The sequence below is a fragment of the Sus scrofa genome, chromosome 4 (assembly GCF_000003025.6).
Source record: "Sus scrofa isolate TJ Tabasco breed Duroc chromosome 4, Sscrofa11.1, whole genome shotgun sequence".
NCBI classification, from domain to species: Eukaryota; Metazoa; Chordata; class Mammalia; order Artiodactyla; family Suidae; genus Sus; species Sus scrofa.
Window position 1 is genome coordinate 126,706,513 of NC_010446.5, and position 21,415 is coordinate 126,727,927.

The 21,415-nt window shown below is 44.8% G+C and overlaps 1 protein-coding gene and 1 long non-coding RNA gene across 2 annotated transcripts in view; one reads left to right on the top strand and one right to left on the bottom strand.

Moving 5' to 3' along the window:
* The window catches only part of LOC110260386 (DBIRD complex subunit ZNF326-like), a 16,539-nt gene extending 5,206 nt beyond the window's left edge, over positions 1-11,333 (bottom strand). The window contains exons 1-3 of the mRNA XM_021090293.1: positions 11,184-11,333; positions 8,494-8,538; positions 89-124 (exon numbers count right to left, since the gene is read on the bottom strand). Coding sequence (XP_020945952.1) covers positions 89-124; positions 8,494-8,538; positions 11,184-11,199 — 97 coding nt within the window. The 5' untranslated portion in view covers positions 11,200-11,333. The remainder of the gene's footprint in view (positions 1-88; positions 125-8,493; positions 8,539-11,183) is intronic.
* Positions 11,445-20,188, top strand: LOC102159118. The gene is made up of 3 exons (XR_002343632.1): positions 11,445-12,846; positions 13,729-15,261; positions 15,852-20,188. It is a non-coding gene; the product is annotated as an uncharacterized LOC102159118 (long non-coding RNA).

Here is a 21,415-nt window from a genome sequence, read left to right on the forward strand (position 1 = left end):
GGGTTTAAAAAGAAAAAAATTAAATGGCGCTCACCTTTCCTGGTACTCAAAAGAAGAATTTTTAGATAAATATCCTTGAATGTCAGACCTCCATAAGATCCAGGGCCGTAATCACGATCCATTCCTAAAAGACAGTCAACAACAAAGGTCAGTAAAATACCATTCTCTCCAGGCATCTTCACACACAACGCAAGACACTCACAGCCATCACCTGAGACGGTGATTCCTCACTGACATTTAAGGTAAACGCACACTAGACACTGAAGTAAAACACACCAAGATGATAATCCACTGGAAAATCAGCTTTGCTAAAGAAACTTAATTTTTCAACGAAAAACAGTATCAACTAAAAAGTTCTAGATTAAAATCATCTTCAATTTAACCAATACTTATGTGACTAGGGTACAAGCAAAAGGCCCTGTGTTAGGTACTACATGGTGCATAATTATTAATTTCCATTCTCGAGAAAAAAATCAGCATTTAATAATGTCAAAAGAGAAACGTTTTGTGTCAGAAGCAGCCACCTTTTAAATCAGCTTAATTTCAATTAATTCAATAGCAACTGAAATAGACATTTTTAAAAAGCAAAATCAGAGTGGGGCCAATCTGTAGTACTATGCCTTTAAATAATGACTCAACAAATATATAAATTCTTAAATACTCTGAATAAAGGGAATGAATGTGAATTCTAGCAATGCAAATGCACACAAAATTACAAAGTACTAAGTAGTTTATTATACAATTCCAGTTACAGCCCAACCTCTGATATGAAAAATAAATACAAGAGGTAATAAAATGAATTTACTATGATTATAAAAATTACAAACCATTTAGAATGTTTCCTATAAGATCTTTAAAATCCTTCATTATCACCCTCTCCAAGTGTCATGTACCAACAAACTAAATAACCGTACACACAGAGCAAAGGCATTCATTATTATTTTTTAAAAATACTAAATTTTAATTACAATCGCACAAATACTTCTGGTCCTAACAACGAAGTCTTACAACTTAATTTTTCAACAAAAACAGTATCAACTAAAAAGTTAAAGCTGGATCATCCTAAATTTAATATTTTCATTTTATGATTATGGCACTAAAGGTCCAAAGAAATGAAACCATTTTCCCCAAACCTCTCGAGCATCCACCCCTCTGGCTTCATGCTATTGCTTCCACGTGAAACGCTTTCCTCCACCGCCTCAAGTGTCTGCTGACTGAAGCTGTCTACTGTTTTCAAGTCCATCTGACATGCCAGTCCTTTCGAGAACATTCTCAGTGCTGCTGTCTCCGCTGATTAGCACCTCTTTCCTCTGATTGCCTACAAAGCCTGCAGCTCTTCCACGGGCTCGTGGCCTCATTCCAACTGCACACCGGGCTTATGAACAGGGTCTGATCTCTGCCCCTAGGGAAGCCGTTCTCAATAGCCTGCTGACCACTCTGAGTCGCCAGGACCCTTTCAGGTGGTGCACAGGTCAAACTATTGCCATAAGTAATACGAAGACATCGGCTGCCCTTTTCACGATGTTGAAAATTTTTTTCCATTGAAGATGCAAAAGCACTGGCAGGTAAAACTGCTGGCGCTGTAGCACAATTCAAGGCAGTGACACCAGGCCGTATGAGTAGCTGTTGTACTGCATGCTTGCAGTAAAAAAATAATAAAATAAAAATGCCATCATGCCTCAGTGGTAACGAAACTGACTATGGTCCATGAGGATGTGAGTTTGATCTCTGGCCTTGCTCAGTGGGTTAAGGATCTGGTGTTGCCGTGAGCTGTGGTGTAGCTGTAGACGAGGCTTGGATCTGGCGATGCTGTGGCTGTGGTGTAGGCTGGCAATTCCAGCTCCAATTTGACCCCTAGCCTGGGAACCTCCATATGCTGCGGGTGCAGTCCTAAAAAGACAAACAAAAAAGCCATCTTCATTTAAAGAATGTCCTTGATGAAAAAGAAAGAATTGTTAATTTTTTAAAATATGATCTTTGAGTACATATTCTTTCTGATACTCCGTGTAGTGAAATGGGAAGCATATATAAAGCGATTTGCTACATATCAGTACGAAGTTAAAGTTCCACAGGGGCCACAGTTCTCTCCAGGAAAAGCCCCTGTGCGAGTGTTCGGTTTGTGAACTGAATCAGACACTTTTTACAAGGAAGAGTATCTTTACTATTCAAGGAAAAGGAAAGACTGACATTCAAAAACTATGGCTTTTAGACTTGAGCATCTAGCAGATCCTCTCTCAAAAATGAAGTCGGAGTTCCCATCATGACTCAATGGTTAACAAACCCTCTTGTATCCATGAGGTTGCAGGTTTGATCCCTGGTCTTGCTCAGTGGGTTAAGGATCCGGCGTTGCCGTGAGCTGTGGTGTAGGTTGCAGACACGGCTCGGATCCCTCGTTGCTGTGGCTGTGGTGTAGGCCGGCAGCTACAGCTCCAATTTGACCCCTAGCCTGGGAACCTCCATGTGCCACAGGAGCGGCCCTAGAAAAGCCAAAAAAAAAAAAAAAAAAAAAAAAAAAAGAATGAGGTCAAACTATCACTTCAAGGAAAAACAACTGACAGTATTTGTTGCCAATGATAAAATTCAAGCTCTCAAGTGAAAATCAGAATCTTATAAAACTTGAGCTTGTCAGCTTCCCAATACTTAAAGGCTTTTCTGATAAAATTTGCACTGATATTAATGAAATCAACGTTTCATATTATAAAATAAAATCTGTCAATATTTGTAATATCTGAATAACTCACGCCTGATATTACAGGATCAAACACCATAAAAAGATCTAGTCAAAGTGCGAGGCATACCGAAAGATTCTAATGTAGCCAAAAGTTGACCCATATACAAAAAGTACTAATGAGATATTTTACATCTCTTTTCGTCTTCCACGTCAGACAACACAGTTCTAGACTAAAAAAAAATACTCAATTATTTGTCTTTAGAGTTGGTTAGTATATAACATAATTTGCTCATATCTCTCATATAGAGGACAATTTTTTTTTTTTTTTTTTTTTTTTTTTTTTTTTTTTTTTTTTGTCTTTTTAGCTATTTCTTGGGCCGTTCCCACGGCATATGGAGGTTCCCAGGCTAGGGGTCGAATCGGAGCTGTAGCCACCAGCCTACGCCAGAGCCACAGCAACGCGGGATCCGAGCCGCGTCTGCAACCTACACCACAGCTCACGGCAACGCCGGATCGTTAACCCACTGAGCAAGGGCAGGGACCGAACCCGCAACCTCATGGTTCCTAGTCGGATTCGTTAACCACTGCGCCACGATGGGAACTCCCACAATTTTGAGATTCAAATAAAGTTTTCAAAATAAAAGCCGTTCCTCTAAAGGCCACATTTTAAAAAGTAATTTTAGAGCTAAGTTCAGTTAGGTACACAAAACAAACAAACAAAAAAAAAACTTGTATTTTGTTATTTCTGCTGATTTCCATTCTGAGTCAGCAGAAGCTGACTTTGGATAAATCCTTCAGTTTTTTGACTCTGTGTGTTTTTATTTCACTACAGAGTCTAAATTCCTAACATTTGTCAAACTCACCTTATGCCTGCCACTATGGAACACACAAAAATTAACAGAGCTACCGTTACATAAGAATGACTTTGGTTTATTGTTCACTGTACTGTTACTATCCAGTTAATTAAAAAGGAAAAGAGAAAGTCTTTAGACTTTAATATATACAATCAGTGTGATTATAAGGATACAGCGTCTATACGGGACTGTTTAGACATAAAAAATCTTCTAAGTTGTGGCATGAATTTAAAAACCACTTTAAAAATTAAACTTTAAGACTATAATATATCTTTACTATCACTATTAAATGAGAACAGGGACATGTACAACACAGGGAATGAGCCACTATTTTAGAACTATAAATAGTGGACTATAACGTTTAAAATCACTATGCTGTACTCCTGAAACTTACATAATATCCCATCCATTATTCCCAATGAAAAACATATCTAAATGGAAAGTAATTCACTCAACAATTAAACTGACATGATATTTTAAATCAAATCTACTCTACTGCTTTGATTACTCTATCACCTATACAATAAGCTCAACAAACATTAATACTTATGCATAATTAAATCACAAGGAAAGAGCTGTGGAGTAGCAGGAAAAAATCACCAACTTAGAAGTTCCCGTCATGGCTCAATGGTTAACAAATCCGACTAGGAACCATGAGGTTGCGGGTTCGATCCCTGGCCTCGCTCTGTGTTAAGGATCTGGCGTTGCAGTGAGCCGTGGTGTAGGTCGCAGACGAGGCTCGGATCCTGCATTGCTGTGGCTCTGGTGTAGGCTGGCAGCTACAGCTCTGATTGGACCCCTAGCCTGGGAACCTCCATATGCCGTGGGTGTGGCCCTAGAAAAGGCAAAAGGACAAAAAAAAAAAAAAGGGTAATAACAACCAACTTAGGATCAAACTAACTAGCAAGTTCCAGGACACTAAGTCTCCCGTAAGACCGCTTCTACACCCCCACACTACGAGCATCGAGGTGCAGGCTGCCAGCATCTCTCACCTACATTATTAAAACCACCTCCTAAATGGCTTTCCTGCTTCCACTTTTGCTCCCTTTCTGTTTATTCTAAAGAAGACAGCTAGAAGAATTCTGTTAAAATGTAAGTTAAATTATGTTCAATGCTCAGGACTTCCAACGGCTTCCCATCTTACTCAGAGAAAAAGCTAAGGCCTTAACATAATCTATAAGGCTGTATACCAGTAGTTCTTAACCAGGGGAATCTTACCCCCCGACCACCACCCCCAGAGGACATTTGGCAATGTCTGAAAGCATTTTTAGTTGCCACCAAAAGGGGTGGTGGGTGCCACCTGCACATCGTGACGGAAGCCAAGGATCCAGGTAAGCACGCTACAATGCAAAGGACGTGCCCTCACAGCAAAGGACTATCCACGTCCGAAATGCCACGCGTGCCAAACTTGAGAACCCTGCCCATTACCTCTTAACTTCACCGTCTGTGACCTCCCCTTCTTCTCCCCACTCCAGCTATACCTTAGAATCCAACAGGCACAGGCCCACTCTGCTCCCCGCACCTCCCTCTGCCTGGAGGGCGCTCTCCTGGATCTGCTCTGCTCCCTCCCTCAGCTCCCTCAGCCTTCGCTTTCTATTGCCCCCTAGATACAAGCCCACTGCCTCTGACTTGAGATGCCTTCTAGCCACACCTCACTGCGCTAGCAAAAACCATTGGCTGTGGTCAAGCCCATCTTAAGTCTCTCTGAAGCACTCTGCACTCAGCCCCATTTCTGCTGCTGCTTTTGCTCTATACCCAAAATGCTCTCCCCACCCCCACCCCTTTTTTTTTGGTGCCCAAAAGGGGGGGGGGGGATGCTGTTTATATAAGTGTTTTGAAACACAAGGAAATATGGAGATACTGGAAATAAAACTTCCTTCTAAGAAATGCCATGGAGGAAATCTGTATTTGAGATGTTTTGCCACATCTCCTATTTTATTTCAGTCACTGGGAAATACAGTCCTAACAATCAATGCATTGTTGGCTGCAACTGCTAACTACTACACATCTTTTATTTCCTAAAGCCTGCAGCATTCCTCCTCTAGATAACTTCATGGCTTGCATCCTCATCTCACTCAAATCTATACGCAAATGTCACTTGCTTAGCGAGTCCTTCCCAAGCCAATCTCTTCGAAATTAAACACGCACACATCCTGCCCTAAAAACTGCAGCAACAGGATATATATTACTTTTTGTTTACTATCTTATTTACTGTCTATTTCATCCCAATAGACTGTACACTTCACAAGGACAGGAATATTTGTTCATTTTGTTCACTGCTATACCGCCAGCTCCAAAAAAAATATCTAATATAATAAACACTTGTTGAATGAATGAAGTCAAATTACAACCCTGAAATTAAGTTCTTCATTTACGAAATATAGATAACTCAGACCGCACAGTGTTGTCAAGCGGAGGTCTTTAACTAGACGTGCATTCCAAAATCGTTCAAAGTAATTCTTCAAAATTTACAGTCAGGGACTCTTTGCCCGAAAAATGAAGATCCAAGAGGACTAGAATATGGCCTAAAAGACAGACTTTGAATAAGCTCCACGAGGGAGTCTAACAATCATCCTCAAATGAAAACTGCTGTTGGAACTAAAAGTAAGAGAAAAAATAAAAGTCCTAACATTAGTAAAAAAACTAATTTGAAAAGATCTATGCATCCCACATGTTCACTTATTTCATTATTTACAACAGCCAAGATATGGAAACAACCCAAGTGCCCATCAAAAGAAGAACAGATAAAGATGATGTTATGTGATATATACAGGTATAGATGGAATATTACCTAGCCATGAAAAGAATGGAATACTGCCATTTTGCAACAACAAGGATGGACCCTGAGGGCATACGCTATGTAAAATAAGTCAGACAGAGAAAGATAAATACTGTAATGATTTCACTTATATGTAGAATCTAAAATTTAAAAAAAAAATCAAATCAAAACGAAAGAACAAAAAAGTCAAGCTCATAGATATAACAGATTGGTGTTTTCAGATGAGGGGTTAAGTGTAGGGGTGGGAGAATGGGTGAAGGGAGTCAAAGAGTAAAAATTTCCATAGGTCATGGGGTGGAATGCACAGCACAGTGACTATGGTTAGTAAGAATGTCTGCCTGTTTCAAAGGTGCTGAGAAAGTAAATCTTAAAAGTTCTCATTACAAGAAAACATTACAGTGGCAGATGGTAACTCGACATTGTGGGGATCATTTCACAGTGTACACAAGTTGAATCACTACGTTGTACACCTGAAGCTAATATAGTGTTATATATCAATTATTCTTCAACCACAAATAAAGCACTTCTTTTTTTTTTTTTTACTATTTCTTGGGCCGCTCCTGCGGCATATGGAGGTTCCCAGGCTAGGGGTCCAATCGGAGCTGTAGCCACCGGCCTACGCCAGAGCCACAGCAACGCAGGATCCGAGCCGCGTCTGCAACCTACACCACAGCTCACGGCAACGCCGGATCGTTAACCCACTGAGCAAGGGCAGGGATCGAACCCTCAACCTCATGGTTCCTAGTCGGATTCGTTAACCACTGCGCCACGACGGGAACTCCCAGCACTTCTTTTTTAAAAAGATCATAACATTAGTGATAGAAATATCCGAAGCTCTTTTTGCAGACTGTATATTAAGAAAATAAACTTCTAGCCCTTTATGATTCTACATTTCCGAGTCCTCTGTTTAAGGACTGAACTCAACTCTCCGGCGCCTCCTACTGGAGATCATGGTCTTCCATTATTCCGACTCTCAGAAAAGCACTCACTCCAGTTTAAAATCTTGGATTCATTTTCACTCATTCCTCTCAACTTTCTGCTCATGACTAGGCAGCCTCCAAGTTCTACTAATTCTCTCGAGAAATGGCTTTTAGTATTTTTCAATTACTATCGTCACCTCCCCAGTTCAAGGTCTAAAATCCTTACACCTGAATTTATCAAAGAGCCTTCTTGATCATTTTCCAGTTTTCAACCCAACCTACAGGCGGATGTAAAGTAAACTTCTTTTGGTAATTTTATTATATTATTCTCCTGCTTAAAAATATATTTTTCACCACTCACTATATATTGACTACTTCCTATTTGCACAACCTTCTCAGGTAACATCAAATTCAAACTTTCTCTGAGTTTCTTAGAGATGATAAATAGAAATTAATGGCACGGTAACTGTTGCCCCGAAATGAGAGAGTCTTCTTTATTTAGTAGTACATTTGCCTCGGTTTTATTTTGTGAATATATTATATTCGGTACAACAGTTGAATTTTATATTTCCCTGGCAATCAAGATATTTAATTCCCCTCCCTGAGGTCCTTCATATAAGGCTTTTTTAACCTCTTTGAATGGTTCCACATTCTTTTTTGTATTATTACCCTGTCTGGCAGAGCCTTAAGTCTAAAAGCCATTAAAACAACACCCCAGTTGTATTCTGCATACCTCTTCTGATAAAACCTGAAGTCACAACCATGATGTCATAATTATGTCAATAAATAATCGGGTTTCTTCATGTGCTCCTCTGGACAGCTCCTCACATACTAAGACACTTGGACCCATGAAAGCAAAGGAACTCAAAAACAAGGTCAAAATCCATTACAAAAGAAGGAAGCAATATAAAACCAAGCCAATAATCCACTTAATCTACATTACTCAATACCAAAGCCTCTAATTCAACAAAAATAACTCAGTAAGTTTCTTATAAGTCATCACTCAATGCTGTCAGGGCCTTCTGGAATAAATTAAAGGAATTATAATTCAAAAAAAACAAAGAGTCAAACTAATCTCTAACTTTTTCTGATCCCAAATACCCTAATTCAAATACTACACACAGTGTGACAACATTAACACTGATACATCAAGAGACCAAACAATGGCTCAAACACGACTTTTTTACACTGGTGCCTTATATGGCTGAAGAGAGAAACTGAAATGCAATCCCTTAATGCACATAAGAGCAAACGAAAGAGGATACTCACCGTTAAAGCTCTGATAAGTATTTCTGCAAGCAGAGTGTGTATAATCTATGAAGACACATTTAACAGAAAGGAATTAGTGCAATATTAGCAAAAATCTGAAATTACATACCCATCTACTCAAAACACAATTTTTAAAATGCCATTAACCCAACTACCTGCAAACATGGGGTATAAATGATAAATATTTCATATGAGAAAATATATATCTTTCTCTTCACTATCTCCCCAAATGGCAGATGTATTATCCAAATTATGGCAATATAAAAATTAGTTCATAAAACCTGATATATAATAACAGCCAAAAAAGGGGACCGAGGACTAATTTACAGGGAGTAACAAAAGGGAAGGTAAATTAAATTATGTATCAAACAATGCAAAAAGCACAGACATCTGAGAATTGATTCTTTGTAATACACAATTTTTTCAAAGTAATACTTCTTTTACCACTTAATTTGCTCTCTAAAGATTTCAAGATCTTATCTGAGAAATGCATATGCATTTATGTGCTCTATCTACCCAGAATGTGACATCACCAAAAATCATATTGGTAATTTCTCTGACAAAACTAATTTGGCAAATTGTTAAAGCCTTTGGTTAATTTGACTAATAAATACTGAAAGAAAAAAACTTAATACAGTGGTCATTTGGATACCAGTGAAGCCAACCACACTACCCAGGTTTAGAGTCAGAGAAATTATCAAGTCAAATTCTGATAGAGTGGTGGGGTAAGGAGGGGGCATCAGAGAGGGAGTATTTTATCACTGACTTTGTTTAGAATTTTGTTACTTATACTGCGTAGAATTGTAGGCAGATGGTGATAATTAAAAGGAAACATACTCCGTTTTATTGTTGCTGTTCAACTCCATACAAACAGTGTAGTCCTCTGGTTGGGGCGCCATTCCCATCACTCCCTTCCCCCACCCTGGTAGTTTCTGGTACTGCCATCAAACTTTGGTGTGAAAACACAGCATTTTAAAAATCCATTCCTTACACTGGCACTTCAAATATTCAGAGTTTAAACGTTTCTATATCAAAATGAGTTAAAGTCCAACTAAAACAAACAAAAACCCCAGAGTGTGCTTCTGTTAACTGCTCAACTCTCTACTTCAAAGTAATTTAAAGGTATCCACAAAAGGGTTATTCCAGCCCCCTTTCATATGCTGAGATTTGGCAGCTTTAACTCTTCGTGGCATGAAATTAAATCAAAGGTCAAAATACCATTTAGTCAGACTCATCACAGCACATTCAAAGTTACAGAGATTTTTTTGGTTTTTGTTTTTTGTTTGTGGTTGGCTTAGAGGCTTACGACTGTTAATGGACCGGTTTTATTCAGAAATGCTCCATTACTCAAGATTAAATCCACTCACACCCACTCCCGTGCCCCCCTAATGCTGTCATTATGTGCTCATTTTATCTTGACGCCAATTCCTATTGGGCAAGATTTGAAGGCAAGGTGAAGACCAAGTTAATTTTACTTTGTAAGCATATGAAAATGGTTTAAAGAACCGGCCTGAGAGACGAGTGAAAGGCGCTGCTAAAATACAGTTTACTTAAACAGTAAGTCCAACCCAGGCGTCTGTGCAAAGGTCTGATTTGAAGGGCATCTGATGCGGTGAAACTGACAACACTTACGACTTGAACCTGGCCAGAACCCAGACTGGGACTTGAACCTAAGTCCCATCCACACCCTAAACAGAGAAAAATGCCTTGGTTCACGGAAGTATTTCACAGGAGGGATTAACGACCGGGCAATGTTTGCTGGTGGATGAACACCCGTCCGCTAACCAGAAACACCATCGGGTACAGATGGATCCACACTCATCACTTTCCAGACGCCCTTTAAGCTCATCTTAAACTAAGACAACCCGAAACCTGAGCGTGACAAGTCACCCGGGGCCGAGGATTCACTGGAAGAACGATCTGGGTCGCTGCCCACGGGGCGGGGACAGTGCCCGCCCGGCCCGGGACCGGGAAGTCGGAGGCGGTGGGCAAGGTCCATGCCGAGGGACTGGGGCCGGGAAGTGGGAGGCGGCGGACACCGTCCACGCAGCAGGCCGGGCCGGGCCGGAGTGGGGGAGGGCAAGGTTCACGCCGAGGGGCAGCGCCGGGAAGAGGGAGGCGGCGGGCACCGTCCACCCCGCGGGGCCGGGGCCGGGAAGTGGGGGGCGGCGGGCAGCGTCCTCGCAGTGAGGCCGGGCTGGGCCGGGCCGGGCCGGGGTGGGGACGGGCAAGGTTCACGCCGAGGGGCAGGGCCGGGAAGTGGGAGGCGGCGGACACCGTCCACGCAGCAAGCCGGGCCGGGCCGGGATGGGGGAGGGCAAGGTTCACGCCGAGGGGCAGCGCCGGGAAGAGGGAGGCGGCGGGCACCGTCCACCCCGCGGGGCCGGGGCCGGGAAGTGGGGGGCGGCGGGCAGCGTCCCCGCAGTGGGGCTGGGCCGGGCCGGCCGGGCCGGGCCGGGGGCGGGCCTGGGGCCCAGGCCGCGGCGCTCTGGGCGCGCCCTTGCTGCGCCGGGGCCCGCGCGGAGCCCCCGGTCACGCGCCGGGACGGGCGCCGGGCGCGCGGTCCCCCAGGCCCAGCCCGGCCGCGGCCGCAGAACAAAGCCACTCGGCCATCTTGAGACGGTAAACAGCCCGGGGCCAGGCCGGCCCGCCTCCCGCCCGCCGCGGGGACCCGCCGGGGCCGCGCTCACCGTCCTCGAAGTCCATGGCGGAGGCTCGGGCCGACGGCCTCGGCGGCGGGGGCTGAGCGGCGGCCGGCAGCGAGCGCCCGCGACCCGGGGTCCACACGAGCAGTCAGCGCGACCGACAGCGGCGCCACCGGCCCGGAGCCGCAGGCCACGGCGAGGCTGGGGGCGGGGCCGGCCGCCGCCGCCGCAGCGCGGCCTGCGATTGGCCGGCGCGGCCTGGTGGGCGGGCCCCGGGTGGGGGCGGGAAGCAGGTCGGCTGTCAAGCTCCCCGTGCCGACCCTCGCGAGCGGCCGAGGGGAAAGGCAGGTGACAAAAGGGAGCCCCGCCGACCGGCCGGGGTCACGGCAGAGAGCGCGCCGTGTTCTGGAAGGACCGCCCGCGGCCCGCCATGTTTGATTCTGGCAAAAGCGAAAGGATCCGGTTGGAATACCTTCTCCTGCCCGAACTAATACACCACGTGCCGACCTTTCGCTTTTTATTGGCTGATGACGCCTGATCGGAAAATGTACAGTTCTTACGGAGTTTCTGCCGTTGGAGGCGCACAAGTCCGAAACGTTTTTAGAACTCAGGAAACAGAGGCGAACAGACTGCGAAGTAGAGAACCATGATCGGTATGATTCAAGACAGTCTAGGATTACGTTCTGAACGTCCAAGTGAGAAGTAAAAGCGTTGTAAAGCTTAACAGACAGGGAAGATTTGTGGCAGGAGTCACCCAGAACTTGAAGGACAACGTCGGGCAAGCGCACATACGTAATAGCATTTGCACTGCATTGCCACTTTGGAAATAGCGCAAGGGGCAGTGGGCAACGTTATTCACCCACAAGGCAATGTGGGGAAAGACAACCGTTTGGTCATTCCAACCCTGGAGCAGCTTGAACTCCAGATTAGAAAAAAAAAAAATTAAATAGAGCAAATCGTGTCAATAGTGAGTTGGTCACAGGAGAGCACATCATGATTCAAGCCGTTTGCCCTTCTTTGGGGTCCAACTAGTTGCTGGAATCAAGTTCCAAAAAGGCAGCCTCTGGAAACAGGACTGAAGGAAAAACTCACCGATATCACTGGAGCCCCAAATCTGGGCAGGGCACTGTGTCTTCCCCATCACTTTCCTTCTCCACCCACATTGAGTCACCCAGTTCTCCACCCTTGCACTGTTTTCTTCTTTTTTCCCTCCTATACATATTTTTTATTCACCTGAGTGTAACGTGTTGAAAAACTGAACTCATAATTTCCCTCCTCCAACCTGCTCATCCTCCTTCATTCTTTCATCTCTGCTGGTGGCGTCATGAGTAACCTCCCACCCACTAATCCCAGCCAGAAGCCTGCGACTCATCCTTTCAGGATTCCACCCTCTCCCATCCTCCCACCCCCAATTTACACGGAAGTCTTTCATCTGCTTATTAGCTCTGAAAATGTCTTAGGCTTGCCATCTCCTCTCCAACCCCCCTGGACTATGTGAATTAGGCTCTCATTACCTCTCTCCCAAACTACCTTCATAGCTTCCTAAACGGTTTCTCTGCCTTTCCACCTTGACCTTCTCAGACTCCTGGGTCGGCAGTGATCTAAATGCAAATCTGAACACATCGTGCGTCTCTATCATGGATTAGGTGAAGGCGAAGTTCCTTAAGATAGAGCACATCCACCCTGGAGTTCCTGTCGTAGCCTGAAGGTAACAAACCCAACAAGGATCCATGAGGACACAGGTTCCATCCCTGGCCCCGCTCAGTGGGTTAAGGATCGGGCGTTGCCATGAGCTGTGTAGGTCACAGACATGGCTCAGATCCTGAGTTGCTGTGGCTGTGATGTAGGCCAGCGGCTACAGCTCTGATTCGACCCCTAGCCTGGGATACTCCATACGCCCTGAGAGTGCAGCCCTAAAAAGAAAAAAAAAAAAAAAGTAGAGCACATCCAGCTGGATCTGGCCCCTGCCTGACCTGCCATCTTCCCACACGTCTCCCTCTTTCTCTCTCCTCTACTCTCTCCCTTTTGATTGGCAGTTTTAAGCTACTTGCAGTTCCCAGAACATCCTATGCTTTTCATTACACTGCACTTTTGCTTGTTTTTCTCTCTGCTTGGAATGCCCCTGGTTAACCCTACTCATCCTCAAAACACGGCGCAGAATTTATTTTCTCCAAGAAATGTTCCCACGTCCCATCCCCACCCCCTAGACCAGTGAGTGTGATTCAGGTAGGGAATCTCGGTAACGCTTCCACACCCAGTCAGTCTGGGTTGGAGCTGGAGAGTCCCCAGGAGATGCTGGGGCTGGTCAAACTGCACTTGGAGTAGCAAGACCCTGGGGGCTATTAAACTTTCCCTGGGCCAACCTCTGCTCAAGCACCACCTCCCTTGCTTCGAATATTCTGTTTGGCTTTTCACCTCTCCACACCAAAAACCCTTTGCGATCAGACCCAAGTCGTCCTTGTATCCTGAGTGCCAAGCACACATGCTTAACAATGAAAACTGAGCTCTCCCTGACATCTTGACCTTTTTTTTTTTGTTATCGCGGCGAAGGAACGAGTTTGCAACCTAAGGTCTTGGGCCCTCTTTCTAGCTGTGTGTCGCCTGTGCGCATGCGCGCACCATCCCAGCCCCGAAACCCGAGAAGAGCCAGGCCAGCGGATTCCTGAGCACCCAGAGACCTTTGTGCCACATCATCTCCTCACCCTCCACCCACATACCTTTGCTCCAGCAACACAGGATCATCTTCTGTTGCCCAAGCAAGTCATGTATTTTCACGTCTCTACGCCTTTGCTTATCTCGTTCTGTTTCTATTGTTTTCTGTCCTCCTCTGCTGTTCCTCAAGGTTCGCTATTAAACCCCTCCCCGACCCTTAATCAGAATCCCCTCCCCTCTATGTTACCCAAATAGCAGTAATCACAGTTGAATTCTTGTTATAATCAGTTAGTTAGTTACTTCTTTGGCTAGCTCCTTGTTCATACTCTCCGGGTGTGAAGACCCATCTCTGTACCCCTTTATAAGGCCTGTGTGTGGCCCATTGTCACCATATATTAAGGGAAAGGTGCATTAGCCAAATCACCACCGAAGAAAAGACTCAGACAAACAGGATGCCCAGAGCTGCCTCTGCACAAAACCACAACAGCTGACAATTTGTGTGGCTACAAAAAGGAGTCCTAATTTCACAATGCTGTCCTAATTAGCTCCAAATAATTCTCTCTCCCCCCCCCCACGTTCCTCAGGGAATTCACAAATACTTACGAAAGTCAAAACTAAGAATCGTATAGCAAATACAAGATTCTAAGAATCTTACAGCAAAGCAGCCAGACTCAGTATAAACCAAGTAATTCCGACTGAGGGTTCTGCAGATTTATCAAGGAAAGCTGGTTGCAGAAACACAGCAGTAGAAATCAGCTGAACAGAGCCTGTATGACAGCACTGAGGGATGTGTTTTGTATGTACGGGGAAGAGGTCTCTGATTTTCACATACTAACCTCAAAAAGATGCAAGCATCTCTAAACAGTGAAAGGACTAACAATGAAAATAATAAGAAAGCTTCATTAAGCTTTCTTAATAAATGTTCCAAAGCGCCTTCCGTGTCGTGTATCAACTCATTTTATCTGCCCGAGAGTTCTCTGACTGTGGGTACTATTATCACCCCCACTTTACCGATAAGGTAACTGAGACCAGAGAGGTGAAGTCGTTTGCCCACGTTCACACCCCTCAGACAAGAGCAGAGCCAAGACTCAAACCCAGGCAGCCCCGCTCCAGAGTCCAAACTTGCGTCTCTGTCATTCGGAAGTGCCTGACATTGGCTACTGAGTAGCTATGGCATGCTAGGAATTTGGCAGAAAATTTACAAACCTTTCTTTTCTTTCTTTCTCCCCCCCACCGCCCCGCCACGTCCCCCACCGGCCCCCACAGCTGCCCTGTGGCTTTTGGCCCCGGCCAGGGATCCGATCTGAGCTGTAGTGAGACCTGTTCTGCAGCTGCGGCCACAGCAGATCCTTAACGCAGCAGATCCCCCGGCTGGGGATAGAACCTGCAACCCAGCACTGCAGACATGCCAGTGGCCCTGCTGCACCACAGCGGGAACTCCTAAATGCCTTATTTCTAATCCTTACAGAAGGTAGGTTATATCCTTTTCCAAAAGAAACAAATTAAAAGAAAGTTAAGTTACCCGTTCAACACAGCACAATGAATAATTGCTGGTTCCATATTTAAAAAAAAAAATGATTGCAGTATAGTTGATATACAATATTAAATAAGCTGGTTTCATATCCATGATAAATATTATATAGTCATGCTTGGGTCTGTTGGTATATGAGTCAACCTCGTAGAGCCAGGGTCATCAGCGGAGGTGGCATTCTCAGGTTAAAAAGAAGAGGCTGATGTATCATCTTTTATGTAATTATACATAATATGGTCAAAGAAACTACATACCAAAAGGAATGATCATGAATGCTTTAGAGAGCCCTGTGCTCTGGGCCTTCCTCCGATCAGAAAAACTCATTTGTTTCATATGTATTTCCTTCCCCAAAAGTCAAGGTAAAATTTTAAATTTAAAAAACTATTTTCAAAATTTAACAGTTACCTTTCTTCTTCAGGTACGTCTTATACACAGTATATATTTCTAGCAAATGAGATGTATTCCCTTCAAGGGACTAAATTAAACCTCTGAATTAATTTCCACTCTTTTCCTCTCTTAATGTGTTGCAGTCCGTGATGAATTTGAATTTCCTACGTAAGTTGAGAGCAAGCTGTGCGTGACATCTGTCAACCCCACCGACGGCCAGAATCGATCTGGTGCATCTGCCGTGCCTGAAAGCTGTCCGCTTTCTTCCCGGCTCTGTCACATGCGTCTCTCTCAAAGCCACACGCCTCACTGAAGAGGCTGATGTGCCTAGACAGACAAGGACGAGGACCTGTAAGGAGTCAGGTTCTTCTGCAGGAGCATCCAAGGCTCGTTACCTACATCTCCCACTCGCTGTGTCTCTGCACTAGGCGAGGAGCCACTCGAAGGTGACTTCGTTTTTTGTGTCTCCAGCCCCCCAGCACAATACCCGGCACGTGTCGGACTCTAAAGTGTTTGTGGAAGTTCCCTCGTGGCACAGTGGGTTAAGGATGGGGCGCGGGCTGCAACTGCAGCGTGGGTTCAATCCCTGGCCCAGGAATATCCACATGCAGGGGGAGGGATGTGCGTGGAATTAATTAAAAGGAAACACCCAAACCACCAGGTCCAGGATTTAGACAGCTTCAATTCTACATTAAGGCAACACATATTAATAAAAATAGAGCCAGGCAAAATTCAGTCAGGCACACACACGGTTTAACTTCCTGAGAGTCTTTACCCAGCCCACCGTTTACCGGCAGAAAAAAGCAGAGTCCGAGGACAGCCAGTAGAGGGCACCACACACCAAATATAGTCAAAATTTGGGGGCAGAAATGGAGCCCGTGTTCCAAATACTGCAGGTCTGCAGTGTTGTAAATACACCAGGGTAGCAAACATCCCTGTGGGCCTGTGCTCGGCACCTACCCGAACTTCTCTTTGGGTTTAATTAGGCATGAATTTCCCCGTTGGCCTCATGGCACTAGATTCCATTTTTAGAGATGAATTTAAAGGGTGAATCAAGAGAACGCTGGTTTGAATGGTACGTTTGAAAACAAGACACGAAATTGCGTGTGGAATCTGAAAACAGCAATGTTAATACCTTTTTTAAAAGACAGCACGAGGAAGAAATGCAAAGGAAAATCCCAAAGCGCGGACAGTGATTCTTTTTGTGATGACTGTTTATGTGCACAGACATCCACGTTTGCCCTGCTATGGTCTCCAAATTTTTGAGCATGTGTACAATGTGAAATACACATTTGAATCAAAACCAGATGTCATACTTATTAATAGTTAGTTTTATAAGAACTTCTCCTTAGCTAAATGTATTGCAGTCTCTTTGTAGGTGTAGTTACTGTTGGGGTAGGGTTAGGAGTTGCTGCTGGCCGTTTGGGTCAGTGCTTCTCAAGCTGGGCTCTACCCTAGAATCATCTGGGCACTTTCAACAAGTTCCAGGAGGCAGGCCTCACTTTGGAGAGTTCGATTTAATGATGAACTAAATCTGTCCCCAGGAGGTCATTTTCAAGACCCTCAGAAGAGATGCTATTGGAATAAACTCTCTCCCGTTTCGGTGACTTCTCTTTCTTGAGAGATGTTGAAGCTAGAAGAGAAACTTTATGGACTGCGTAACCACACGTTGACGGATCGACCCCTGGGTGTGAGATGGGGCGCCAGTACACCCTCCACCCGGGCCGGTACAGACACATGCACATCCTTCCGCTCTAAAACCCGGCTTAGTTCCAGTATTCCGTGTAACTACCCTGCAGCCCTGGGGAGGTCATTAGCTAATGACAGTAAAGGGCTTTTAAATGGAAACACGTGTCGTATGAGGCGAAACACGGGCAACAGAGGATTTCCACTCGCTGCCAGTACTTCCCAGCCAGACGGCTTATGCATCTTCACCCAATGTCTCTTTAGCAACTGAAATCTTCCTAATATTTATTTCTAAACAAATGGAGTTCTTTTATTTATGTTTTTATTTATTTGTCTTTTTTGCCATTTCTAAGGCCGCTCCCGCGGCATATGGAGGTTCCCAGGCTAGGGGTCTAATTGGAGCTGTAGCTGCCGGTCTCTGCCAGAGCCACAGCAATGAGGGATCCAAGCCACGTCTGCAACCGACACCGCAGCTCACGGCATCGCCGGATCCTTAACCCACTAAGCAAGGCCAGGGACCAAACCTGCAACCTCATGGTTCTTAGTCAGATTCACTAACCACTGCGTCACGACGGGAACTCCCGTCAAATAGAGTTCTTTAAAAAATAAAATAAATAAAAGGCTTTTCTAAACATCAAAGACCCAAGATAGGACCCCTCTACTCTCTCAGAAGCAAGGTTCCTGCCTCAACAGAACACACATAGTAGTGTGGTTTGTGTGAATGAAGTTTAGGCAGTTGAGTGGTCTGCCTGGACCATCAAAGGCGGGTTCCATGAAAGGCTTACACTGGTAATTCAGCATCCGTCCTGGCACCACCCTATGCATCACCTTTGGCTTTAAAGCAAATGATTTGTGCACATGGTAATAAATCAAATAGCATGAAAGCACCTCCAACGAAACGCAACGGGCTTTTCCCTTCTCCTTGCTGAGCCAGCGCCAGTCCTCGAGGGACAGTCTGGTTTCGGTGGGAGCGAGACCAGGCGGTGTTTATTTCCCCGGCGCTGTCTCTGGCTTCATGCATTCTCAGCTTCCGTCCGTATAGGTCTGAAAACCACCAGGCATCTCATGCTGCCCTTCTCTTCCCAGCGTTTAACAACATTGATGAGCGCTTCATTTCCTCTACGGGAACTAAACTTTTCCACTTTTCAGCACGGACGCAAACGTCTACTTTTAATAGAACACCTGTGGGTTTCCTGTGTAAAATGAAGGTACTGGATGCCCGTCCCATTCCTCCACTGTTCCTCTCCCTTCTCTTTTGGTCAGCAGCACTTTATCACTAACAAGAGTGTTAATATTTACATTCTGTACTGCAATTGCAAACAATTCTTTCCTCCTTTATCTGTGGGTTGACTTTAGAAGTTAATGGCTTCTAGACGTCCTTCCCAAGGGGTGGTATGAGAGGTGAGGGCAAAGGGGAACTTGACATTGGAGAAACCTGGCAAACGTGACCTCACCCAGGTTGTCGAGTTCAGGAGGAGTGAGCAGGCCTGTTGCTAGTACGTACCTTTGATTTCATGTGACAAAAACGGCCCTGGAACCTTGTGGTCCTTTCTGCAAACCACACAACATCATTCTAATCATAAGGAAACCAGCACACAGACCTCAAAAGGGGGATATTGTACAAAACACCTGACCTGTGCTCAGACCCGTCAAGGTCATCAAAAGAAAGGAAGGCTGAGAAACTTCCAAGAGGAGTCTAAGGAGACAGGATAGTATCTGGGATGGGATCTTAGAACAGAAGACATTAGTTCAAAACTAAAGAAATCTGGGGGAAAAAAAAAAAAAGATGGATTCTAATTAATCATGATATATTAACACTTGCTCAGTAATTATAACAAACATGATACTTGTGTAAGATGTTAATAATTGGGGACTCTGTAGTGTCTTTACAATTTTTCTGTAAATCTAAAACTGTTCGACAAAATAAAGTGTATTAAACTATAATAAACAATATGCTGTATATGTTTTATCATGACCAATACAAACATTGTTCAATGTTAATATTTTAGGATGACATATTCCGTGGACCCGGTGTTTTAAGCCCTGGGTCTCTCAAACGAGGCTATTTCTGGCACCGAGGGCTAATGGATTGCCTCTTCCTACACTCTATGAACTGCCTCTGTTCATGCCTGGTTGTAGGGTACTTCATATGTGGTCTATGTCTTTGTTGTTCTGAATTTGTTTTTTCTCAAGTTTCTGGTCATTTACATCTTGGGTGTTCTAGCCTATGGCATTTTCTGCCCAATTCAACCATTAATCCTCTCCTTTCACTTTTTATCTTTTAGAAATTTGTCAAAAATCTTCAGTCCATGGACTGCTACCTCTTCCAGTAGCACACATTTTTGGGGGCGGGCTGGGGTACTTATTCACTTTTATTTCAGGGGAGTCACGGGGAGGTAGGTGCACAAGGCTTAGTCTCCTGTCTTGAAAGAGAAGCTACTTCACCTTCTGTGCAGTTTCATCCATCCTTACCGAGACTGCACTAGCTCAGCTCTGGCTCAAAGAAAGGAAAAGCATGCGGATTCAGACTCTGGCCAGTGTGCAGTCCTTGAGAAAAAAGTGGCCTTGCTGCCACAAGATATTTCTGGAAGCACATTCCTCAGATCAATCCTCTTATATTTATTTTTAAAGAAACACATGATTGTGGGGAAAATGAGTTATTTGAAAAGAAAGGTGCCTGGATCTTTTTTTAGCAGATCCCCAGTAAAGCACATGCTGCCTTGCGTTGTCTTAGATGACACAAGTGGTCCTCAAAGAATTACAGAAGATGGCAGTTCCTGCTGTGGCTCAGCGGGTTAATAACCCAATATAGTGTCCAGGAGGATGTGGATTCGATCCCTGGCCTCACTCAGTGGGTTAAGGATTCAGCATTGCCAGAGCTGTAGTGTAGGTCCCAGAGGCAGCTCGGATCTGGTGTTGCTGTGGCTGTGGTGTAGACCAGCAGCTTCAGCTCCAATTAGATCACTAGCCTGGGAACTTCCATAAATTGCAGGTGCAGCCTCAAAAGGAAAAGAAGAAGAAGAGGAAGAGGGGGAAGAGGAGGAGGAAGAAGAAGAATTATTACAGAACATCTAGCTCTAATCCAAGCCCCTGACTTTTCAGATGAGGACAAGAAGGACGAATGAAGGTTAAGTACTTGTCCAAGGTCATTCAGCCAATAAGTACAAGCAATAAGACTAGAAAATGAGTACGTCTAACCCAAGGAGCTTTCTGACACGCCCTGCACCCTGAGTCTTGAATAGCTATTTTCTACCATTTCCTCCCCTCCAACCACATCCTTTTCAGAAATGCTAAAAAGAGGTACAGAGAGAAGGGCAGGATGGAGGAGGAGAGGATTACAGCTGAGAAGGGGCTGCCCCTGCTCTTTTCCAGAAATCTACTTGCCCAGGCTGGATCAGTGAGCAAAACTTACTGTGGGGATATAAGCTTCCCCTCCACTCCCCTCCTTGCTCCGCATCTGCCTGGGTGCAGGGGGGTGGGGAGGGGAGTCATTTTAACAAAATGTGTGCCCTAGGAATGAATGATCATCTCACAGGAGGCAGCAGAGGTCCCCGTGGTCCCCACTTACATCGTACCCATTCTCCCAATTACCTTCTCACCTGAATGGTCCTGCCGATACGAATAACTAAGGGAAGAAAGGGCATAATTTCACAAAGGCTACTTGGATCATTAATAGGAGACAAAGGAATTTTTTCCTACCCTTGAATTTCTTTGTTGGTTTTTGCTCCAGGAAACTGGGGAGGCGAAAGAACAATCTTCATAGTACACTTGACTGTTTATTTAACGTTTTTGGCCCCACCCATGGGCCAGGGATCGAACCCTCAGCACAGCAGGGACCTGAGCCCCTGCACTGACAACACTGGATCCTTAACCCACTGCACCACAAAGGAAACTTCCTAATTTTTAAAGCACAAGGTAATGAGAAAGAGGTCCTCCTCCATGTCCTGCAATTGTCGCCTGCAACTCTACTCAGACATTTTCCCCCAGGGCAACTGTTTGAGTCCCTGAGGACAGAGCTGGA